General features: G+C 31.0%; 2 protein-coding genes across 11 annotated transcripts in view; one reads left to right on the forward strand and one right to left on the reverse strand.

Moving 5' to 3' along the window:
* Nucleotides 1-26,456, reverse strand: part of LOC117175063 (RING finger protein nhl-1) — a 78,228-nt gene that overhangs the window by 26,799 nt on the left and 24,973 nt on the right. For all 5 annotated transcript variants that reach the window (XR_004467423.1, XR_004467424.1, XM_033364601.1 and 2 more), the window contains exons 3-9: nt 15,346-15,530; nt 14,268-14,501; nt 9,006-9,355; nt 7,317-7,595; nt 6,080-6,392; nt 848-1,056; nt 327-607 (exon numbers count right to left, since the gene is read on the reverse strand). Coding sequence is in view for 3 of the 5 variants with exons in the window: in XM_033364601.1 (XP_033220492.1) it covers nt 327-607; nt 848-1,056; nt 6,080-6,392; nt 7,317-7,595; nt 9,006-9,355; nt 14,268-14,501; nt 15,346-15,525 (1,846 nt within the window). In the remaining 2 variants the exon portion in view is untranslated. The remainder of the gene's footprint in view (nt 1-326; nt 608-847; nt 1,057-6,079; nt 6,393-7,316; nt 7,596-9,005; nt 9,356-14,267; nt 14,502-15,345; nt 15,531-26,456) is intronic.
* LOC117175064 overlaps nt 9,693-26,456 on the forward strand; it is a 106,239-nt gene continuing 89,475 nt past the window's right edge. For all 6 annotated transcript variants that reach the window (XR_004467426.1, XR_004467425.1, XR_004467427.1 and 3 more), the window contains exons 1-4: nt 9,693-9,857; nt 9,927-10,050; nt 10,175-10,326; nt 12,352-12,574. Coding sequence is in view for 3 of the 6 variants with exons in the window: in XM_033364607.1 (XP_033220498.1) it covers nt 9,850-9,857; nt 9,927-10,050; nt 10,175-10,326; nt 12,352-12,574 (507 nt within the window). In the remaining 3 variants the exon portion in view is untranslated. The remainder of the gene's footprint in view (nt 9,858-9,926; nt 10,051-10,174; nt 10,327-12,351; nt 12,575-26,456) is intronic.

Below are 26,456 nucleotides of genomic sequence, written 5' to 3' on the forward strand. Positions count from 1 at the left end.
ATATCAGTTTATTCTGCTTATTAGTATTTGACTATTAATAATTCATTGCCGCCCCGAAACGTGACACTTACCCCTGCACATCGATCATGGAAGTGAAACTGCCATGAAAAATGTTTTGGTGGAAACTGTCACACCGCGGTAGGATAATTAATTATTCATCATGAAATAATAATAAGGGATGTTGTTGGTTTCCAATGTTATTTTCCAAATATAATTTATCTTACAGTTTGGAATATAAGAATAGTTTTCTCTCTCTGCCAGAGATAAATCTTGTTATGTACAATTTTTCAAAACATTTATTTAAATGAAAAATAAATAATAGTTACCTCCGCCTAAAAAACGGCTCTGGAAAGGTCTGGGAGAGGAAGTAGTTGTAGTTGGAGGGTCTCTATTGGCTGAACTCGAAAGAACACCGACTCCGGAAGAAACAGTGGAGGTGGTCGTATTTGTCGGTGGAGCTCTCGTCAAATATTTTTGTTTCATCTCTTCAGCTGTAAATGGTGCACCAGTGTTGCGAATACCAGATCCACTCGAACTTTCAGAACCAGTACTGGAATCCGAGGATGTGCTTCTTGCACCATGAGTATGGGCCTCTGTGGACGTTCTCCTGCAATCATATTTTTCTATTATTTTAGTTACTGGGTGGCCGCAAAACGTTTTTTTTTTAAATTCCTGACTTTTCCCTGGCCATTTTTTGATTTTCCCTGACCATATATGTTGAATGCAAGAATTCGAATATTTTAATATTTTTGATTCAAAATAAAATGATTAAAAATGTAATAATTAAAAATATCAAACTTTTTATCAAAACTATCAGGCCTTGAACTTTTAAAAAGTAATTTTATACCTTGAGACAGGCGTTCTTCGAGGAAGGTCTTCCGGTTCTCTTTCCTGCGTATCTCTGACGGACGGATGAATGGGCACAGACAAGGGTGGGCGTTCTTCAACAGTTTCCGGTGTGGCAGGTATGCTCTTGTTCTGCTTTTTAATTCTGGAGATTTCGTCGTCTTCGCTAAGCTGCCTGGCCATCGCCGTGGGCGCTTTTCTCACCTGGACCTGTAGCGTAAATTTAGTTTATTTATACCTAAAATCATTTTATTTTGTTTCATTTTTAATTTTGATCAGATTTTTCAATAAAAACGAGAATCTATAATTTACAATAAAGCATTTTACTATAAAAAATATTTTAAGGGTATAATTAAACTCAATAATATCTAATAACTACAGTAATAATTCTCGTATAATTTCTAAGATATCTAAGGATACAAAATAAATTCACAACATCGAATTGAAAGAATATTGTATTTATTTCTTCATTCTTAGTATATTTGTAAATAAAAAATGTACACTGAGCAATCGTACAATGTTGCAAAATGATAAAAAATATTGATGGGGTTCTGCTTATTCTAGGTCGGTCAAAAATTATTTGGACAATTTTCTGACATTAATTTTATGATTATTGTGAAATAAAAAAAGGAAAATCTAATTTACTTAGCCGCTTAGTCTACAACACTATTTCTAAAAATGCTTCACGGAAGTAAAGATAAATACTACTTAAGTTTCAGTTAATGAGCTGATTTTTCGATTTGATTCATATTTGAATTATTTTCACAGCTATATGTATATTTTATACGGTTGATTAAATCAAAATATGTTTGAGCACCAACCCGACTAAGTTTAGGCCTCCAAAATTAAGTGCGGAAAATCGAAATACAAAACCAATTTTTTAACTTAAAGGCACAATTATATTTCTCAAAATAACAATTAGTTACAACCACACATTTTTAAGGAATCAGCTGTAATAATCGAATAAGGTAGAAACAAAGTATGGCGAAGGCCATTAATTCTAGAGTTTATAAATTTACTTAAAAGGACCGTGAAAAAAGATAATTTTAGAGAGATTGAAATAGTTTTGGGATCTTCTAATTTATGACTGCATCGCAAAATAAATTACGATTGAATAGAAATATTAATGATAGCATGTTGAAGACTGTACAAATAAATCGAGAGCCTTCGCACAATTTCTATTTACACATCGGCAAAACGTTCTTTATTAGTCCAATCACGAACATTAGGCAGCCTTTTATTAGCGCACATGCTTTTTTACTCATACTGTCACTTGCTGAATTAAAAAAATTATATTATTTGCGAATTAAATGAGTACTTGTTTTCAACAATTATAGTAAAATATGCCACTTCTATTAATCTGCCTTCAAACAAGAAACAACTCTTTAGCAACTGCGCTAAGAAAAGCTTGCAAAATCAAGGAAATTTGAAAAAAGTAAAAAGTGTGATTAGGTCAGTGTTTTTGTAATTTTTTTGCCAAACAGTTTTGCTGAGATTGAGATTCAAAATCTTTCAAACGGTGTTTGTTTCGAACTTATTTTTCATTGTGCCAAGGTGTTGAGTGTGTAGATGACTCGCCCCGATTTTCTGCTCTTATTGGTCAGGATTTGAAAAATCCTGTCAAACATAAACAATCAAGGGTTTTAGTTTCTTTGATTTTTGTTCAATTTGAGATTTTTTGGCGAAGATGAAAAACGTGAGGTGATACAGATTAACTTTCGTGAAAAATCACCTGCATATTCCACGTCAGATAACATTTCCATAGAAATATAGAATATAAAATATAGAATAATTAAAGAATAATTAAAGAATTCCTCAGAAATGTTACACTTATGAATCACCTACATAAATTTGTTAATACGTTACATTTTTTGCGTGCTTTGCTTAAATTTATTGTTGAAATGTTGAGAAAATTTGTTGGAGTTCGCCAAAAATTTTAGAAAAAGGAATGATGGAAATCACGATATATTGCAGCAAAAGTACCAGGAGACAATTTTCACAAAACTGTCAAAGACTTTGTGTTTTAAAATTCATACATTTTCTGCAATGTTCTGAAAATTAGCATATCAATTGGGAATTCTTTTCAGATTCTCACTGATTTCCTCTGTAATATTAGAAATTTTTTTCATTGATTAAAAATACTGTTGAGGATTTGTGTACGTTTAGGTTTAAAAAAATGGTATAGAGGTAATTCAGTGAATCAGCATATTCTCTAGAAAATTACAAAATGAACTTATTAAAAATTTATGCTAAATAAAAGTTTTAGAAGAATTATAATAAAATTCCCAAGCAATGAAAATTGGATTTTTTGTAGAAATTATTGACTAATTTTTCATAAATGAATATTTATATTATTTGAAGTACTTATTTATGAAATTGATTTTTTAAAATTAATTAATGTAAAATTTGCACATAAATTAAAATGTTATAATAATTTGATTTGTATTTTTTCATAAGATACGTTTATTATGAATTGTAATTCTATTGTATAAAGACGAGGAGAAAAAATCTAAAATAATTTCCACCATTTTTCTTTTATTGTTTAAATCTTTATATATCGTCCTTCTTAGTGACTTCATTAATTCCAGTATACTACAAATACTACCATGATCCAACACAAGATAAATACAATGCAGTCTTTACTCAATTCAAGGGAGCCAAGCAACTTCTTGAAGCCTCGTGAGCAACTGGCTGACTCCTGCAGATTTCGGAATGATAATCATGATTTAACAAATGTAATAACTGCATAAATATAACAACAATCTTTGTCTGTGAGTAATAATGTAAATTATTTAAAGTATTTAATTTAAATATTGCACTAAAATGTTTATTAATTTTATAAACTATTTAAAAATAATTATTTCCAATTTTTAAAGTATTCTAAAACAGAAAACCCTTTCTAGAATTAAGAAAAAATGAAATATTAAAGGGTTTCATTAAATAACGGTCAAAATCATGATATGAAATTAATTTTTTTATTTTATCATTCTCTTTCTTTAGTCACGCATTATTCCATCACCTACATTTCTTTCTCTAGAGTCGAGAAGCTATAGAATGACACCCTTAAATTTAATTTGTTCTGTACAAAACAAAAATGGCTAAAAATGATAAGGAAGCGTCCATTAGTTACGTACAATTTTTTCTTTTAAGGTGAGGGGCTAATCAGGCTTTAAGTCTTTCATGAAATCTCGTGGAATCCTTCGGAAACTTTGCAATCCCTTGAAATCCCACCAATTCTTTTAAAAATTTGAAAAATTTCTTAAAGTTTTTAAAATTATTGATAAATTATTATTTTTTTAAATAGTTAAGCGCTCCCTGGAAATCCATGGAACTCTTTTAAATCTGTGAAAATCTTTTAAAATTCTTTGAGATTCCCTGAAATATTTTTAAATTCGTGAAATCGCTTGAATCTTACAAATCCCATACAAATACCTTATTATTTTTTTTATTTTTATTACACCATTAAGCCATTTCCCTTTCGGAATCCTGTTAAATGCGTGGATGTAATTTTTAATCTTTTAAAATGTCTTTAGATCCTTTGACATCATATGAAATCATCAAAGGTCCTTGCAATCTCTTAAGATCCGTTAGAATTCCTTAAAATCCTTTAAATTCTTCCGAAATCTTATGAAACCCATAAAATCATCAACGAAATCCTTCGGTATCTCTTGAAATAATGTATAATCTTTTAAAATCTGATTAAGCTCCTGTGAGTCATTAAAAATTGTGTAAAATACCTTTAAAAATGGAAATTATCTGTGATATTGTACTAGGTAATTTCAGCAAACTCTTGAAATATTTTGATATCATTTGAAGTCTGTTAAACTTTCCGAAATATTTTGGAATCGTTTAAAATTCCCCAAAAATTTTGTAATGCCCTGGAATATTTCTAAATCTCATGAAATCTCATGAAATCCCAAACAAAGTGTGGAAATCTTGTTAAGCTTGTAACAAATTTTAATTCTTTGAAATATTTTGTATCATTTTCAAGATATCCTAAGTTCCTTTGAAATACTTTAAAATCACTGGTAATCTTTAAAATCCGTGAAAAGCCTTGAAATTCCGTAAACTATTTCGAATTATTATAAGATCCCGTTACAAAGTTTAAAATCAGTAGGAGTCTTTCTGAATCTTGTGAATTCCCTTAGAAACTTTTAATACCCATTAAAATACTAAAAATCACTTTATATCCTTCATAATATTTGGAAATCCTTCGACATTCTGTTAAATCTTTTGAAGTCTTAAGAAATCCTCTAAAACTCGTAAATATACTTTAAAATCTTTTAAAATCTTTTAAAGCCATTTTAAATCGCATGAAATCAGCAAAATCCACTTATATCTGTCAAAATCCACTAATATTCCATAACATCTCTTGAAATATTTGAAAACATTTTAAAATCACATTAAATCAGATGAAATTTTTGGAAGTCTTCTGAAATCTCTTAAAAGCGTCGAGGTCTTATTGAAATCCCCTGACATCTTTCAAAAATGGGTAAAATACTTTAGTATCTCTTGAAACCCTTTTAAAATTCCTTGAAATCTCTTTAAATTATTTTTAATCCGCGGAAATTCTTAATAATTCCTTAAAACTTTGCAAAATCTCCCAAATTTTTTTCAAAGTCTTCGGTATCTCTTGAGATGTCGTGGAATATCCTTAAATATAATTAAGCTCCTTGAATTCCCTTAAAATATTGTGAAATCTCTTGAAAAATTGAGATTCTTACCGAAATTGAACTAGATAATTTCTTGATACTCCTGAAATCTGTTAACCCACTCGTGATTCTTTGGAATCGTTCGAAATACTTAATGAAATTTGTAATGCCGTTAAATCTTTTGAAATGCATTTAAATCTCTTAAATACCTTTGAAAGGCGCGGAAATCTTTCTTAAAACCGTTCAGAACAGCATACAAAATTGGTAATGCCCTGACATCTTTAAATTCCATAAGATTCCTAAAAAGCTTTGGAAATCTCGTTTAATTCCTTAAAGGAATTAATTCTTTGCAATATATATCGTTTCTAGTACAAATAATTTATATATTGAGTAAAAAGCAGAAAACTTACGAATCCTTACAGTAAGGTGGGAAGGGGTCTAAAATAAAAAAATTCATTCTTACTTAATTAATGGACGTTCCCTAAATGAAGTTTAAAAATAAAATATGACCTGTTTTGCTAATCAAGATTAATTATTTGTTTTAATAGTCTACTTTAATAATAAAGGATGCTTTTGCTCACCTGGGGCTTTGGTTGTGGGGCAGGTTGCGGCTGGACGGGCTCTTCCTTTCTCTTCTTTCCTGCTCTTTCGCACTCTTGAAGCTTCTTCATTACACGAGGGGAATCCGTGAGTCGAAAAATCCCAGAGAGAGGACCTCTCGCAGCATCTTCCGTGTCGAGGACTTTTTCTCTTGGATTTGCTGAATCTTGAGTCCCCGTGAATCTTACAGTCGACCTGGTATCGCCATCTGAGTCTTCACCATCTCTATGCCTCATAAATCGACTCCTATACCGCGATTTATTCCTCGGTGCCTCATACTCCGGTGCCTCGTACCTAGATTTAATTCAAACCTTTGAATTTTCTGATCCTAACTAATATATCCTGATTAAACTATCTAAAACCATCCTTTTCGAATCCTACTTTAATTTGTCGGTGAAGGTTCTTATAACCAATTCTTTATTTAGAGACAATCCATCGCCAGAATCTATTAATTATAAAAACGAATTTCTCTCTTATTATTTTTTAAGGAAAACAAGAATTCCATTTGAAGAAGATTCGTCGCAATATAAATGGAAAAAGGTGCCATAAAAACTCAGAAATTGGGATCGTTAAATAGAAAAAGGGCAGAGCTCGAATACAGGGTGGGTTGCAGCGTCGAAAGAAATAATTTATGGCCAATTTCTTTTCTCTCACTTACGCTTGCGCTCAGCACGCAACTGTTTCAACAATTTGCATTTCGAGCGGGTTCATTAAGCGACTTGCCAACGTGCTGACGAGTATTATCTTACACGGCCTGTAATTAAATTTTCTCACTTTATATCCGAGTAAGTGCTTGCCGCACATCAAATTACGGGGGAAGAGTGGAAATGTTTAAAAAAATCATTTAGTATTTATAACTTATTTCGGAATAGATATGTGGGTCATTCTGAAAAACTTATTCCCTCTCGTCAGGTCTTTGGCAACTTGCCAAAATAATTCGTTGCTTCGATCGGAAAAGGCCGAGATCACTCTTTTCTACGTGCTTCTTTTATTAAACTGCCTGGAGTTTAGAAAAAGTCTTGACCATAATCCATTTATCCTTATTGCTTGCAATATAAAAATTTTCGAGTCACTGATCTTTTCTGTTTCAGCACTTTACAAAACCTTAAAGTAAGATTCTAGACCCTCTAAGTTGGATTTACGAATTGAATAATAAAGGAGAACAAAATAAATAGGGGCAAAATAATTAAGTGTAATTAGCATAGCAAGGAAAATTACTCGTAGTCCGGGGCGTATCGATTTCTGGATATCCGATCGTCATCCGGTTGGCGATACTGGGAAGCAAGTCGATGATCGCTTTTGCTTCTCATTAACCCTGGAGATCCACCGGGTGGTGCAAGAGTTCCGGAACTGCTTCCTAAAAGACCCGCGGTGCCGGCTTCCGGTTTGATGTTTAATTCACCATAACCAGCTACATGAAGCACCAGCTGGTTTGGGTCGTGTGCCATCACGAAACGAACACGTCGACCATAGTCGCCCGCTTCATATTCAAAGTTTCTGAAAAATTTGAAAGTATTAAAATTGAGACAAATTTGTAGAAAATTAAAAAACACAAATTTAATCGTTTAACACTGTAAAAACTCAAATTTAAACAAATGGAATTAAAAACTGATTATTTCAATTGCGAATAGATGAAAAGGTTTAAATTTGCAGCATTTAATTAAATTTTAATCAATTCCAGATTGATGTCTTCATACCTTTTTTCAAATTAAATTATGATAATTTTTAGGGTTTGCAATCGAATAGCTACAAGAAATTTGAAGGTGAAAGTTTCTAAAAACTTCAAAATTTTAAAAATATCGAATTGAAAAGGTTGAAATACGAAAATATTGAATCTGAAAGAGATCGAAATTGAGCAATTCAAAAATGGCAAGCTTACACGAAATTAGAAACTAGATTTGAACTTAACAAGCTGAACAATTGCAGTGTATTTATTATTGAAAAATTGATAGATGTAATCACTTAAAATTGTACATTTTTTTATTCGAAGCCAATAGTGGTAAACTATTTTTATTCTAAACCTTTGATAGTAAAACAATTGCAATTACAAGCTTAAAAAACTATCAAATTAAAATGAGGGAAAATTGACTGCTTTTTATCTCAGTTTAATTTTAAATTTTAATACTACTCGTGGATAATTCCTGTGTATAGTTTCTGTTAAGAATCTAGGTAATGTTTATTTCTCCGATTTAAACGAAATTCCAAAGAGTTACGATTAGACACCTATTTAATTTAGAATGCAAACATTGCTCTTTTTGTTAAATACATATTAAAAAAAAATATTTATGCAACATTTTTCCACGAACATTCTCTCTTTAAAAAAATCGCATTCTCAAATTATTTTGTAAAAGATGCAAGATGTATAATAAATGGATGACAGATTATTTTTATAGAAATTTTTTAAATACGAAAATTTAATCTAATAAACAAAAATTCTGGGCACAAAAATGACTTGGCTCGCGTAAAAGTTACCCGATGTCTTCTTTGCACTAAATATAATGAAAACAGACGTCGCCATCAGGTCTAAAGTTATTGAGATTCAAAGAAAATATTTTTTTTTTAAATTTGAAAAAATAAGTGTTGCCTTACTTCCAATAAAAGGCATATTTCATTACCAAGAGTTACTACAAGAATAAATCACTTTTGAATATAAAAATCGAATCCATATTTATCGCTTGTTTTAACCAATAAGTATTCTTTTGACGAATATATTTTTAGATTTGCAAATTAGTCAAGCAAATATTTCGTAGAGTTCAGCTCTAATTTAAGCGTACAATTTATTCTTTATTTGTAAATTTCAGTTTTTGCTAAGTTAATTTAATTTAATTTAATTTAGTTTGGTTTCTTTATAGGAAGTTTATTTGATTATAATAATGGTATTATATAAATTGGTTACAAAAAAACTACCTAATGAATTCCACCGTTCTTAAAAAGAGTTCTTTGGTGTCGAGGAGTTCTGCATCATCCCAGGGCACATTTTCATTGATATGAGCTTCCGCGAGGTCGCAGTTGCTTTGGATGTTTGAAATTTCAAGCTCGAGGTTTTCTTTGAGTTGGATGAGGCCTCTGAGTTCTGTGCCTAAATATCGATCAATTTCGTTACGTAGATGTTCAGTTCGATCTTTAAGAGCCTTGCTAAGTCTTCTATAAATTTCATCCACTTCCTCGCCCACTGATGCAGAATTTGTTTGCAAACCTAGGGTGTTCTTTTCAACTAAGGCCAGAGCATCCTGCAGTCTGTGTAACCCTCTACGCACCTGGAAGTGAATTAGAAAAAGTATTATTTGTTTTTAAGTATTTTTTTGTGGAAAAATATTCTTGCTTATTTCTGTAATATATATTTGAAATCTTGCAACCGAACAAACGTAACAATGAAGGATTGGTAGTGTTCTAAACAAAATTTTGCCCCATTAGTAATTTTCTCCTTGGCAAAACAAGAAATTTTTATTGAAAATTAAAATTTCTTTAAATATTCTCTGTTGTTGATTCTTTTCTACTTTTCCGTTTTCTCGCATTTTGAAAGAAAAGAATAATTATTTCTTCGTGAGTATATTTCATATACCTACTATCAATCGAAAAAGAACATCTGAATTCTACAGTCAAGTTTTTTATGATCTCATTGAACCAAAATCAAAAGTTAACCTATTTTTTGGCAAATAACCTCTAAATTACATTCTTTGGAACATTTTATTTGTAGAAACCAAAAAAAACCGTATTTACAAAGGAAGTATTAAAAGTCTTAATTTTCAGAATGCCTCAGTGAGTACTGAAAATATTTTTCTGAAAAAGTTTTTACTATTAAAATTAATTGAAATTTGTTTTCTTTAGAAAAATAACTCCAGAGTTTATTCAAGGGTGTATAAAACACCACAACGATTATCGAGTCAGTCACGGTTCTCCACCATTGGTAGAGGATGCAAAAGTAAAACATTTATCTCCTTTCATATCTAAAGTAACTAAAAAAAAATTAAATTGTAATAACTTCAATAAAAAATTGATATTATCCATTGGATTGAGTTTTCAAATTATATATTTAAGAAGTAATGTTTTATTTTAATTTCTCTTCCATATTGAAGTTGAATCAATTTGCACAAGAATGGGCAGAAAATTTAGCAAAGAGAAACATTATGGAACATAGGGGCAATAATCCATACGGAGAAAATATTTATCAGGCGTACAATTCAGATCCGGAATGGATAATGAAGCCAATAGACTCAGTTAAGGTTTGGTCAGTTAAATTCTGGAGATAATAATTTAAATTTACTTATTATTTATTTTTAAAGTAATTTTTCAAAAATGTTTATCTTTTTTTCTTCACTCTTATATTTAATTTACAATTTTTTCCATTGCCAATCAGAGATATCTATAGGCAAGACAGTGAAAAGTGAAATAGATGAATTTCTGGAAGGTAAACGTTAGGGTGGTTCAAAAATTCGACTTTCTGCTTTTGGTGATCAAATTTTAGTCACGACTTAATGAAAAACAAGGCAATAATTTCCAACCAATACATTTTTTATCTCCTAACACCTTCGTATTGTGCCCGAAAGATTTCCTAAATCCTGAAAAATAGCAGTTTAATGTCAAATTCATGCTAAAGCTGGCATTAAAAAAATTCAATATCAATTATTTTTAATCAATAAATGACAAGTTTTCAAGTATTTTTGAACGTTTTTTTATGTTCCAAGCAATTATTACTTATTTGAACAGTATTTTATTTCAGTAAATTGTAAAAAGCATGTGTAGAAAATTTTCGGGGAGCTATTTGGGGCCAATATAAACCGTCCTGATGGTCAATGTAGCGCTGTCAAGACAGTCTATAATGGCGCTGAGTAGAACTGAAACGATTTTGTGTGGAAAAATACTAGTCTGCACAGACTAACTCTCTAAATTTGAATCAGTTAAAATTTTTACTAATTTCAGTCAGTGGCTCAATTCTATCTATGAAACAGTTATTTTTTACTAATTTATCAGTAACAATTACTAATTTGTCAGTAAAAACTACTGATTCATAGTTAGAATTTAGCCACTCATTGAAATTAGTAAACATTTTAATGGATTCAAATTTAGAGAGAAAATAGCGCTAGACTAGACGAGCGCTAGTCAGTCGGTCTTGTAAAAATATATTTTAGATGATTGATGTTAAAAATTATTTCAGACTATCCAGATGATGCGGAAAAAGATTCTTTGTTTTTACTGCAAATTTGTCATTTTTTATACTTTTAAAGACCTTGGGTATTTTTGGAAATGTGCCAAAAACTATTTAGACTCAAAAGTTAGAAATTTGTTTATCTTGACAGGCTAGCAAGCACCCGATTACGTCTCGAAAAGACTGACTAGACAATGGGAAAAAATTTCATTTTTCTATATTTCTTTTTTCACTTTTTACACTTTTGAACATTGTTGCTCTTTTTGGAAATATACAAATAAGACTTTAATGAGACCCTTAGAAATTTGGTTAGGCCTGACGGGCTAGCTAGCACCGATTAGGGACAGAAAGGACTGACTAGATGATGATGAAAAAATACATTTTTTTGAGTTTACATTTAATTTTTGATACTATGAAAAATACTGCCTCTTATTGGAAATCCACAACAAATATTTATATGAGACAATGAGAAAATTTGTTGGTAGGTTAGGTTCGCCAGAAAAAAATTCTTTTTTGTAATGTTCATTTTTCATTTTTGGTACTTTTCAACACACTGTTTTGTTAAATAAAATTAGTTTAAAAATAATTAAAAACTTGTCGCTTATCGAATTAAAATATTTAAAATTTGAAAAAATACCGTTTTTAACATCAATTGTATATAAAAATGCTATTTTTAATTCTTTGGTTGACTTTTTCGAGCACAATATAATTGGTTAAACAGGGATGCAAGTGATTAGGTTTAAATCATTTCTTAAAAATTCCTTAAGAGGAAAGTAAACTTTTATTTACAATAAAGTTAATAACAAGCACTTTTTTCATTTCTTCGAAACTCGTTATTTCCCCATTTAAAATTCCATGCTAATTTGAAAAGCCCGGGAGCACGGGTTATTATTGACTGATTTGGGAAAAAATACGGAAATTAGATTTTTAGTAAAAGAAAAAATTGGAAGGGAGGGCGTATTAATCACCAAAATTTAAATTCATACATGTATAAATTTGGACTACCATAATACATTTGAAGGAGAAAACGAACAGTTTTCTCTTCTTAATACAATTTCACGGAGTTTAAAAATATCCAAAGAAATACGAAACCTTGCTTCTACTTAGGTACGAGGAAATTTCTTTGTACAAATTCGGCGAGGAGAAACCAAGGAATCCAAGTGCAGTAGGACACTTTACTCAGTTAGTCTGGAAGGAAACAGAAAAGGTGGGCGTTGGAATGGCGACCAGCGCAAAGGGTCACGTGTACATCGTTTGTAACTATGATCCTCCTGGCAACGTGATCGGTCAATTCGCAAAAAACGTGCTGCCGGCCAAGAAATCGCCCAAGGTAAATTATTTAGCTATTAATGTCGTTACCAATTGGTTCTACCAAATAACAGATAGTCGTCTGAGAATCTTAATGTTCCCTCATCCTGTAAAAAATTTTTTAATTCAAAATTCGATCCACACTTCAGAAAAATACCATTTAAAATTTGAAAAAAAAATGCGTCGAATAAGAAAATATTTAGCTTCCTCATAAATTAGGTGCAATAAAGATAAACACTAATGAGGATAATTTATGTACCAGATAAGTATTTAAAAAATTAAATTTTCAAAGCGCATTTTTTATTTATTCAAGTGACAATTCTGACCATTTTTTGCGATTATGCGCATGGGAAAATTTTGGAATTTTTTTCAAATTTTGTTTTTAACCCCTATTGCTTGATTCTTAAAAACGACACCCTTCATTAAAAACAAAATTAAATGTGAGAAAGGGTTCATGCGTACCAAAAAAATCCAACTATACGGACCGAAATTTCGTTACAATTAGCCCTTTTTTCAGCTCGCCTTGTTTGTACCAAAAGAATCTGAATATTTCTACTTAAATTTCTGTAATTAAATTAAATTATGGCAATTATGGCAATTATGGCCATTATATTTCTCATTTAATAATATTTTTTTTAAATTGGATCACGCCTTTTATTCTTTAAGCACTATTTGCAAAATATTCAATAACTCATGACATAATATATTTATTTACTGAATGAAAAATGAAAGATTTTATTTTTCAAATTACGTCTCCAACCACCATTTGTATGTTTGTGAGATGTTGATGTTTTCACAATTTCAGTGGATCACGTTTAAGAATAAAGCGTTTGGGATTTGCGTAAATATTTTCTTGTCAGAAAAACTAATTTCAACTTTTTCAATAAATTTCTTTCAAAAAATGTACTTTCACATTTTTTAAAGAAAAAAATTAAATCTATATGCAAAATATAAACGATTTAAACTTAAATGTAAAAAAACATTCTCTTTGAAAAGATTATTGGAGAACTTTGTTCCTCCTTTCCATTTTACAGATCGTAGAGAGGAAAGATAGTGCAATATGAACTATGAAAAGAATTAGGTAAACAAAATACCTTTATTTTAGTGAAAAGTGTCACATGTTTAAGCCGATTCTAGGTATTCTAGAGAATTTGAATAAATAATATCCTACTTTTAAATTTAGTAAATTCAATTAGGAACATTATGAAGTTAAATTAAAAACTTTTAACTGATTTTCTTTGTAAGAAATACATTTTTAAGGCCAACTAATTCACTAAAATCTATTATTATTATTATTATTATTATCATTATTATTGAATTTTAAAATTGGCACAAGAAAGTGCGAAAGTCTATCATTAACGGAAATAACCGTGAATTTTTAACCACTTTAGAGCTCAATTTCGATGATCCGTTTGGCATGGAGACTGTAAACAAATTTAACATCATCTGCAAACATTTTAAAAATATTTTTTCACGTAGTTTTCTGGCATTCTTTTCCTCATATTCTTAAGTAGAAAAAGTCGACAATGTCCATGAAAATCTAATAATTGACCTAGAATCAAATTTTTAAGGTTTGTAATAACTATAGTTTATAATAACAAATATTTTTTTTTACATTTTTGTGAAAGAATAGTGTTACATAGTTTTTGATTTTTTTAATATACCTGAGAGTTAGTTTCGACATAAAAAATGATATTTTTTGGAAATATATTTACCTGTGAGTTGATGCGAGTGATTTCTCGCCTGAGAATATCCATGTGAGCATCCTTGCATTCTGGACAGCATTTTTTCTCGCAATGGACGCAAAGAGCACAATAACTTTTTTCCGAACAAACGCCACAACGTTCCATGGTTTGGCCACTTGTGGGATCTGGTAATTCGCCAGTAATTTCTATGTGTAATTCTAAAAAACGTTGCAAGGTGACGTTTGTTGGGAAGGCCTGCACACCCTGAAAATTAAGAGAAGAATTTAAATTATAAATTGGAATTTCATTCAACGGGACGAGGTGCGAGGATATTATTTTTCAACTTTAAAAATGACAATAACTCTACATTGAAAAAAATGGTTAGTTGAGTCAACTATTTAGTTAGTAAGATATGGTATTGCTATTTTCTTAGTTGAGACAACCATTTACTTACTTCTGGTACTAACTGATTAGTCAGTGCTACTAATGGAATTAATGTACGAACTAATAAAATAACAGTTTCAAATAATAAAATAGCAGTATCATATCTAAATAACTAAATATTTAACTCAACTAACCATTTTTTCAGTGTCATAGTTCATCTAGGAAATAAAAATACAAAGCAATAGAGGTTTTGAAACATTGAAAAGTTACGCGATTTAAGAGGATTTCCAGAAATATGAAATTATTTAAAATGAATTGTTTATGAAGTAGAAAATTTTAATTGGATTTCGAAAATTTTAAGGTGTATGAAGGAATTTCATGGGATTCTAAGATATTTGCAAAGATTTCAAAAGAATGCAAACTATATCCACGGATTTAAAAAGATTTCGAAAAATTTCAAAAGATTAAACGGAATTTCAAAAGATTTCTGAAATTTATCATGGATCTTAGAGAATTTTCAGGACCTTTTATGGCTTTTAAAATATTTAAATGGATTTCAAAATATTTTAAGAGATTTCAGGATATATGGAAAGATTCTTACGAATTTAAAGCAGTTTCGATAATTTAACAGGATTTATAAAATTTCTAAAAAGAAACTTCAAATCATTTTTTAGGATGAATAATGAATACAGATACTTCAAAAATATTTAAAATATAATTTTACTTGATAGGGTATGCGATGTTCGGCCCGACATTCTGGACATTTGACCTGTCGACGAACGTAATCGACAAGGCCGTCCATGCACGGTTCCATGCAAAAACTGTGTTGACATGGCAGCAACTTTGGATTTCTATAACGATCCAAGCAGATTGCGCACGTTAGCAGTTGCTCAAACTGCTCCATGATGCCTGAAAAAATTGACAAAAAACTGTTAATACTTGATCAAATTAAAAATTAAAATACAATTATTATTTTTAAATAGTACCCTGCACTTAAAAATTGAGTTAATATTAAAATGGTTTATGAAAGCGAAAAAAATGTACAGATTATTCAATGTAATGAATTTTTTTAGATTTCATAAAGCTTGTTTTAGAATAAAAGTGACAGAAATTAACAATAGATCTATTTCCTTATATTTTATGAACCATTATAAAGATTTTATGAATTTTTAAATTGATTGAATTTTAGTTTTAAACCGAAGAATTCCTTTAAAATAATTTGGTTCGTTAATTGAAATGAAAAACATATTTTATTTCTTGAAACATAAATATTTCCTTCAGGTTCAAGAGTCAAACAATGCACGAATGTAGTTATTTACAGCCTTCATATTTTCTTTATCAAAACGATTTCGATCATATGAAAGGTAAAATCATAATTAATAAATGGGAAATTTAAAGAATCAGACATTTTAAATAAATCAGACAATTTTATTTTTTAATTACTCTTTTTGCAATCATGCGTGAAATTTGTGTTACGTTTCTGATTGTTACCCCGACAGTCAGATTGGATTTATGAGTATTTCGGGCATCGTGAAATTATTTCAGGTCTGACCCGAATCCTAAGCATCCGCCCAGGATGATAGATACAAGTCAACCAACAACAGTCTTTTATTAACCATAACTATTTAGAGTCTATAGAATATTCCATTTTTATGACATCTTTGATGTTTGAAATTTTGCACTATAAAAGTCAAATGGAAATATTATTAATTATTTAGATTTGTCGGTTAACCCATTTTTAATTTAGATTTGATTAAAATTTTCAATTACTCAATGGAATTTAAATTTCGGTTGCGAAATTATATTCACGATTATAAAAGGAAATACGATAAAAATATATTGCACCTTTCTTTTTTATGATCCCAATAATATAATATTCCATTATTCGTTACTTTTTCCATAACTGCTTTTTTATCTTTTGAAAAACTCGTACGTCACGCGACACTCTAAATAAAATCTATCTAATTTTAACTTATTTGCAGAAGACTGAAAAATAACGATGCTCAAGAAATATGAGTATTAACCCATTTCCACGTTTTGTCTCCTCTTTTTGAAAAGATTTATTTCTCTCTACAAAAGCGGATTTTTATGAAATTTGTTAAAAGTAAAAAGCCTTATTTCAAAGAATTATTGCACTGAAGAGCCACTTGTTGATCTAAAAGAAAATAAGTTAAAAGTTAACTTATTTAAAATTCCCAAAAATATTTTTTGTGCTGTATTATTAAAAATAGGTTACTGATATTTTTTTCATTCTTTTAAAAGGAGAATGCCCTCACTCAGGTTGAATCTATTTCCGGGAAAAGGTTGGTGCCCCCCCCCCTCCCAGAAATGTATCTTGTCCTCTTTAAAGCATTTGTTCAGTTTTTGTTTAAAAGTATTAATTTTAGAGGAAAAATGTGAGTATAACAAATATGCGCTTTAATGAGATCTGTAAGTTTAATCTGTAATATTTTTATACCTGATTAATAATTTTTGAAATTTTTTAAAAACAATAACGGCCAATAACTTAATTTATATTATTATGTTTTAAAAATCCTTTTCCTAGTTGTAACTGGAATACCAAAGGAAATTCTGTACCTAGTATCAAATCAATATTCTTGGGTGAACTTTTCATAACTATATCCCCTTTTATTAAAATTCAAATATAATTCAGAATGTTGAGAATTTCTAATTATCTTTAAAAATACGAAAAATAAAGAGGACATTCTTATATTTGAAACCTTTTCAAAATATTTTATATTTATTTGTAAAATATATAATATGTTCTATAATTTTTAAATTACCCCCTCTTCCATCAAAATCATGTAGTGATCTCCATTGAGAAGATCTAAAGCGTATGAAGCGTGGGTGAACTACGTCATTGTCTCGAGATTTTCTTTCTTTCTCTCAATCTTAATTTATCAGATCCACGTTTTGTTCGCGGACATTCGGTCTATAAATAAACACAGTTTCATGGCTTTTCAGCTTCTTCAAGGTGGTTTGATTTACAAATTGATCAGTTTTATTTACCCAATTCAATGGAAATTAGCGCGAAAAATAAACTTTTATCTAACATTTTTATAACCTAAGATAAACTATTTTTCTTAATGGCATAACAGGCTTGATACAGTTTCAGTTACAATAATCCTACTGTATGATACAAAAAATTTAATTTACTTTCTAGCTAAAATAGTTAAATTACAATGCAAATTGAAAATAAAGGAAAAAGTGAAACTCAAAATGAAACAATGAAGCCTAAAATAAATATTCACAACCAAAAGCATTGTTGCGAATTCGTCAGACAAAAATTTAGTTGCGCATCGTCATTCTGTTGTTTGGACCAAACAATTTAAGCGTACACAAAGAGACCGACTTTGAGAAAATTCCATGGTGACACTTATCAAAAAATGTTGAAAAAACATCTGCTTATTTTCAAAAGAGACTTTTGATAACCTGAAAGAAAGAAAAAGGACCTTCCTAAGATCCTTTTTGCAAAAATATAAATTAAAAAAACATAATTTCACAACGATTTTTTAATGTATTTTTAAATCATCAGGTCCATTGCTATTTGGAATTATTTGTGTAGCTTCGAAATATTTTGAAAAAGAAAAAACTGTTTACAAATACTTTATTTAAATTAGTGAAGTTTATTTTCCAGCACGCAACTTTTGCAAAAATGTTGGCACGTGGTGCTTGGCTATAAGTCATAGTGTTGAGTGAAATAAACATGAAACCATTCTCGTTTCAAGCATTTTCTTTGTTAGTGTGTGGGGGCGGGGGCAAAGAGTCTGTAGGCGCCATTTCAAAGCCGGAAAACGAAAACAAATGTTTCGAAATTTTGAATTTTGCTTAATGAATATAAATTTGGGTATATACTTGGGTATAATATTATTGTAATGCAATTTTAGTGAATGTTTACTTGCTTATCATTTAATGTTTGATTCAGTTTCGTTGAACAATTCATCTATGTTTTGTTAAATCACTCAAAAGCAGATACAATGCAACTAGGGAATGAAATATAAATAAAAAAACATTAGCAAAAAATAAAATACTTACGAGCATTTCATTTTTAAAATCCATAAAGAATAACACATGAGCAAATTTCAAGATTTTATTACACAATATACTGTTTCTGTGAAACCTTTCAAATGAGTCATCACTGAAGTCTTCAGAATTTTTTATTTCGAAATTAGAGCACCTTGGTATCAAAGCATTGAGAACTAAATCTTTGAAGACAGTTGTATAAAAAGAGTTCGAATTATAGAATTTGTTTGATATTTATAAAGTAGTAAATATCACAATATGTTAATGCAAGTATGTCAAAAAATTTAACAGCCGCACAGCCATATTAAATATAGGATTTATAAAAATTTACCATTGTTATATGGTTACATTTTTTTAATAAAATACAGATTATACATTTGCAATTTGATATTTTTCTATGAGTAAAGCTTTATAAATTTTGAAATACTTTTATCAGTTCAAATAGGGCCGAAAAATTGGTTAATTTAAGAATTTGAAAAGAACTTTATGCGGGATAATTATTTATTTGTTTGAAAGCACCAAACTTCAATTATCACACGAAACTCAAGAATCCATGCATGCCTCAACATTCGATGTGACAGTGGAAGTATCGAGCTTCCATAAATCTTTCTTTCGAGAGTCCGGAAATAATCAAGATTTGCATACCCGGTACTGTTTTTGAAGATCACTTTAGAAGGGCAGATTGTACAACTTTTGATAAACTTAAAACTAAAAAAAAGGATTTTATGAATTTGTGCCGATCAGCTGACCCTGATCGGGGATCGATATTGCTAGCTAGTACGCGGAATCAGATACTGATACTTTGCTCTACTGGTAGGTCCTACCAAACCTCAAGGGATATTTTTAGCCAACACCTTCCATTTTCCAGCGGCGTTTATTTTCAACATTCTGCCGCTCTCTTAGAATAGCGGAGCCGGAAAGTCACGTGCTGCCACCCTCGACATCTCCCACGAACCACTCCAGCTTTCTCTGCAGGAACTTCCGTCCCACATTCAAAAAGCAATGACCTCTCTTTCTGAATTGAGGAGAAAGTTGGACGGGCTTACCGACGCAGCGTGTCGGCAAGTTAGATTTCTCAACAAAAGCTCCGGGGGAAAGCTCTGGAGGAAAGTGAAAATTTTGTCTGCGGTCGGTAATAGGCTTTTACCTTCGTGTGGTTATTTCATGTGAGAAGGTTGAGGTATGGGTGATAAAAAATTTGGTGAGGCCCCCAAAAAATTGAACCATTTATTTTTTATGTTGCCCTCCCCCTTCCAACCCCTGTCCACCATGCCGCAAGAACCACCCTCGAAACGAGGTCCAATAAAAAATGTTGATGTATTTTTTTTGCTTTCTCTTTAAGGAAGCATTGTAATGCAAAATTTGGAAAATATTTTTATTTATTTAATTCAACGTTTGAAAATTGAAAAATGTTTGATACAATGTTCTAAAACATTGTCTGGATTCTCCAGGCACTTTTTAGTGGATACGATATTTTTAATAGTGAACATTTTTTCGTTTGCATAATTTAAAGTTGATGCAACAATATAAAAGATAACTTGCCTCGGGAGGAATCGATTGACCTATAATAATAATTATAAACACATTTTATTGAAAAGTAAGGAAGTTGTGGTGATTTATAATATTTAAAAAACAGGTTATTTATTGTTAAATTGATATAAGAAGTGAAAAGAGTACTTTAGTCAAGACAAAGAGATATACCTATAATATTAATACATTGAATCGAAGAGTACGGAAGTTATGGTCATTTGTATTATTTGAAAATCTGTTTTAAAAAGAAAAAAATTTTTTCGTGAGCATAATTCAAAGTTCCTGCACAAAAAGAAAAGGCTTCTTTAGTCGAAAGCTTTTGATTGATCCATTTGTATTTTTTTATTTTGACGTCATCCATCAGGAATCAAATATATTATATAATTAATTCTATTGAGGAAGTTCTTATTAAATAAGCATAATAAATTTGTAAATCCAAACTAAGTGTGAACAACCGAAATCAAATTCACAGCTATTTTTTAGTAACTATCAATTGTTTAAAAAACTCTCTTTCATATTTCATCGCAAATTATCGTCGTCATCACAATGATACAAACTAATTAGGAAGGATAAAAAAACAGTACGGCTAATTTCATCAGTTGTTAATTGTTTAACCAATTTTTATTGCTTAAATGTAAGTTTTTACTGAAATAATGCAGAACCATGTAGTTTTTAGGGTTTTGTATCCTCGGGTTGAAACCTTTATAGTTTCGATCGGGTGTCCGTCAGTCCGTCCTTCGTACTACTTTCTAAGGTAGGGAAGTGAGGGGAGGGGAGGGAAATGTATATGAAGTAGGGGAGGCAAGGTTTGCTATGGGGAGGTTTCAACAACTGAAAATTATATTAAAACTTAACAATAATGTAAAGCGATTGTCTTGTTTTTTGATTTTAAACAATCAGTTCAAGTTACTCAAAGAAGGTGTATATTTTTATATGTAGTTAAAAACAAATATTTAAAAAAATTAAAACTGTTAAGAAAATTATGGGGAAGTGGTAAAAATAGCAGACTCTGGTCACGTGAAAGGCAATTTTCTTTTATTCTTTCCTATGATATCTTGTTCTTTTATTCTCGAAATACCTATACAGGGAGTTTCTGTGACGTTTCACCCCTTTTTGAAAAACCTCTCTTTGAAATGTCCACAAGTAATCTCCTAAGATATTCACATCCCACCTTCCCTGATACCTACGTTCCATCTCCTTCATGTCTTTATGGAATGTTTGTCTATGCTCCTCACTGTAATCCCCCAAATTCATTGAAAAGTAATCTATGTGAGAATCCAAGGAGTGAAACTTTTGGTTCATCAAACAACCAAGCTTTCCAAAGTCTTTCACCAAAAACACCCTGATGCACTTTTGCATGAGGGTGTCAAGGCACCAGGCTTTTGTGCTACAGACTGATAGCCATGCTCAAAGAATGACTAACAAGTTCTGTGTACCGGGCGCTGAATACAAACAATTTATGTCGAGAACAGTTTTTAGTGTTTTAAGTTTGTTTAGATTATTAATAGAATGCAACCTTGCAGAGTCATATGACCTTTAAATTTGGACTCAGCGTCCCTGAAAACATGTAACCGCTTTGCTTTTTGAGTGTTTCATGAATGTTCCAACATTCATAATTTTTTTTCAGAAAATATTGTGAGGAACCAAAATAAGTCATCATTGATTAAGATTGAATCACAATTTCGAATTCCTTCAAAAGAGAACATATATATTCCGCTAAAAACGTTACGGTAAACTGGTCGGATCCCGGCTTGAATACCGACCGGGATCCGGTCGGGTAATTCGGCCGCAAAGCGATTAACAAATGTTGCTTCAGACGAGAAATTGGTAACATGTTTTATCTTTTAAGGCTTATCGCAAAGAATAGAGTGAACTTCAAAAGTCAAATCAAGTTAACCAATTGGGGCGAGGAAATTGGAGTAGAATTTCAATCACTAATATTAGAATCTCCTAGAAATTGTTTCATTTTGGAAACCACGTGTTGATTTTAAGTTAGGAAAGAATAAAGAAAAACAATGTATTTACAACATTTAATTTTAATTAATAATATTAATTATCCGCGAACAGTGCCCGATTCTGGATTCAAGTGTTGATAACTTATGTGTAGTGTCAATTTTGATCCGATTTGAACCGCTCTTTTTTTTAATACTTGTGAATACCTGTAGTCAAAATGGCAAAACAAAAAATAGGGGGACTGTTTTTTTTTACTTATTTTGCAATTTGATTATCATTTTGATGCCATCTATAACCGGCGCTCAGTACGGGCATTTTTAGGTCAATGGCTAGGATGATTTCCGGTGGTTTTTTAGTTTAGGCAGCGTTCTGACAAATCGAACTCTAATTCTGGCTGTGTTTTTTAAAACTACAATTATTCACAAGTATTTAAAAAAAAGAACGGTTCAAATCGGATGAAAATTGACACTACACATAAGTTATCAACACTTGAATCTAGAATCGGCCACTGTGCGGCGCTAGTAGTAATTTTGTTCTAGTTGCTTTGACTGTTATATGTCTTTGAAAATGACACAGTGGATTTTTTAATAGTGTTTTTCCGTTTGTTTTCAATCGAATCATTTCTATTAATTATGCCGATTTTTATTGCTCCGGTGTGAAAATCAGGTCATAAAAGTGAACTCAGAGAACACCCAAAGACCCCGAATAAAAGAGTCAGAAGCTTTTTATTAATTATGAATGATCTGAGGAGAAATGATTCCGGTTGTGTTTTAAAATAATAATTTTAAGTTTTAAAGATTTAAAATTGTGGATTAAAAGATTATGGAAGAATTTGAGACCATTTAAAATTTTTTTTTAAGATTTACTAATTTTTATGGTAAACTGAATTCTCCCAGTGGGCTCAAAATTCGGCGACCTTTTACGACATCGTTACGACATCTTTACGAAAATATTACATCCTACGTCCGTGTCGTTACGGTATCTTTACGACATGGACATAGGATAACGTAAAGTTGCCGTAAAGATGTTGTAACGATGTCGTAAAGACGTCACCAAATTTTGTGCCCACTGGGTCTCAGGGTGTGAAAAAATATTAAAAAATTTCATGTGAAATTTTTAAATGACTGTTTTTTAAGGAATTTCGAGAGAAAATAGAAAAAAGATCACAAAACATTTTGAATTATTTCATACAATTTTTAAAAAGAGTGAAAGATTTTGAAGCAAAATTGTGCAATTTTGCCATAAAACATAATTTTAGAAAAAAATTGTGTGTGTTTGAAAGATATTCAAAAGTTTTGAAACGATTCAAAATTAATTAAAACTTCTAAAGACTTTTGAAGAATTTTGTAAAGTTTCATGAAAATGAAAGACATTTTTTCAGGTTCCTAATAAAAATTTAAATAATTTTTTTATTTAGAAAAATTAATTTGAAGAGATTATTCGTACATTCGCGTGAAAATTTAAATAAGTTTTTATTTAGAGAAAATTTCTAAAAATAGTTTAGAAGATTTTAAAGCAGTGTCTGAATTTGGTAAGATTGCAAAATAAAAACGAACAAAAATCGAGTGAATTCAAGACATATTTAGTAGAATTTAAAAGAAGTTCGAAAGTTTTCAAGAGAATAATCTAAATTTCTTAAAATTTCTGGGAAAATTGAGAAGATTGTGAGGCAATTTTTAAAAAATTTATTGCTATTAGCGCCGCCGCACGGCCGTTTTCAACTTTCGTGACACATTTTTTGCATTGAGCAGTACAGTGGAAGCAACCCCCTGATTTTAATTACAGATCTCGATTTTATTTGTAAACAGAAGAAATGACGCGTCGCGAGTGCGATGTGCAAAATCGTTCGAGGTGCGAAACTGAAAATTATTGAGTGTCTACGCAGTCGCTAGACGCAGAAGGTAATTTTGAAAGTGTACAGACTAAACATTGTCTGAAAATAGAGACAATTGTATTATTTCTGCTGTTGCATATAGCAGAATCGAAAACAGTTTTATTTAATAAGTTAAAACATTCGTAAAAATTTAATGTTTTTTAAAAAGAATTTAAAACAGCTCATTTTTGTTTCACTGACCTAGTAAAATTTTAAATTATACTTTTAAAAGAATAATTCCCTAGCATCCATAATTACGTCTTTGATAATATCACGGTTCTTAAAAAATGTGTAATTGCTACAAAAAAAAATATCCTGACCAGTGCCCGGTCGGCTCCCGACCATGAGATATAACCAGGGTTGTTTCGACCAGGTACGCGGTCGGCTCCCGAATTGAGGGTTCCTGTCCATCAAATCCAAACAGGTGTAGCCGGCCGGGATCCGACCAGAAACCTTGCTGTACTACGGCCAACTGGGTCAATTTCTGCACGAGTATACTTTTTCAAAAGTCAGAGTCTAAATGTTTATTGAACATCCTTAAATATTTTGAAATATGTAATGAATTGTAACCTTTACAAAAACAAGAAAAAAATCATGTCTTGAAGGGTTAGGTTAATTAATTATTCTGAATCCAAATACCATGATTATTAACGATCAATTTGAAGAAAGGTAAAGCCAAAGGTATTTTTTTATATTTTTAAATAATTGGAAGCACTAATTTACGGATCTGTTTAATTTCAAATCTTTTCTTCTCACAAAATAGAGCGAACCATTTACATTTTCACAATTTAAAGCTTTTAAGACAATAAGCACTTTACTGATGCAACTAAATGTAAATAAACCACTTCTCAGAGTTGTAAATGGTTGCACATGTTGGTGCCTCTAGAAGTGACACTTAAGGACATTTAGAATCTGGCAGAGAAGCCGACATCTTGTCGCTTCAGTTCATTCAATTTATTACCCACTCTGTGGTTATTTTTCAAATATAAGCTAATTCATTTTTCGAGAGTATTATAATTTCCCTCAGAGAAAATTTGACTGATTGAATTTGGATACCAAAATGAGATTATTCTCTCTCTTAAAAATAACAATAGGAGAATAGAAATAAATTTAATCCATGTAAAACACAGGACGAAAGTTGACGCGCCATTTGTTAGAAATACGAATCACCGCGTGTATCAGAATACAAAAACCTACGTGTTGAGAGGAAATTTGTACAAAAACTGCGATAAAACTTGATACCTCTGAAAAAAATTCAACATTTTTTTATGTATTACTGCTATCCTTTGATAATGCAATATTTTCACTCAATTTTAGTTTACAGACTATTCTTCAAGTTCTGAATTCAGATTCCTCAAGGGTTGAAATTACACAATTACTTTAATGAATATCTCAGAATCTCCTGTAATTTCCATTATGCCAAATTAGAAATTCTAAGCTTTCTTTTAATATGCATTTTATCAAAATCGCAAGGTACGCGTTTTGAGACATTCAGAATTAAAATGTTCAATCAAGAGAAAACTGTGGAAACGATATAGAAAATATTACATTTAAGAAATATTTGCCACCGCCCTGAAGGTCGTCAATTTTCTTCTAAATCTGTTCGTTGCGTACTTTATTTCATTAAGTGCTGACGTAATAACATTTAATTGAAAAATTGTCCGCACACTGAAGTATACAAACTAACCCCCCCCCCCCAACGTATCGCGGTGAGCACGCAATATGGTGGCTTATGGTTATGCATCTACAATAGCATTCTACTAGGCAGTCTTATAAGTCCCTGAAAAATGAAACACGGAAACGTTTTTTTGGCCAAAGTCGGTTTTATTTTTCAACATACTCTCCTTTTAGGTCGATACAGCGAGTCCAACGATTTTCTAATTTTTTGATACCGTCCGAAGAGTACTCGATCGGAAGGTCTCCAAAATACGCCTCAGTTTCAGCTATGAGCTCCTCATTAGAGTAAAATCTTACCGGTGAGCCATCTCTTCAGGTTAGGGAACAAGTAATAGTCGCTGGGGGCCAGGTCTGGTGAATGCGGTGGCTGAGGAACCAATTCGAAGCGGATTTCATGCAATTTTGCTTGTGCAACTAAGCATGAATGAACAGGCGCATTGTCGTGATGATAAGGCGGTTTTTTCTTCTTCAAATGCGGTCGTTTTTCGGCGATTTCGATTTTCAATCGGTCCCATAATGATGAATAGTATTCTCCGGTTATGGTTTTACCTTTTTCAAGATAGTCCACGAATATTATGCCATGTGCATCCCAAAATACGGAGGCCATAACCTTAATCATTCAACATCATGCCATGGATTTTTTCGACATTTTCTGGTGTAGTGACCTCTTTTAGGCTCCCAGATTGTTCAGCATCAACTGTGCTCGTACGGCCACAACGAAACTCGGTAAACCACTTATGAATCGTTCCAATCGACGGTGCAGAGTCCGGGTAATACTT

This window comes from Belonocnema kinseyi, chromosome 6 (assembly GCF_010883055.1).
Source record: "Belonocnema kinseyi isolate 2016_QV_RU_SX_M_011 chromosome 6, B_treatae_v1, whole genome shotgun sequence".
NCBI classification, from domain to species: Eukaryota; Metazoa; Arthropoda; class Insecta; order Hymenoptera; family Cynipidae; genus Belonocnema; species Belonocnema kinseyi.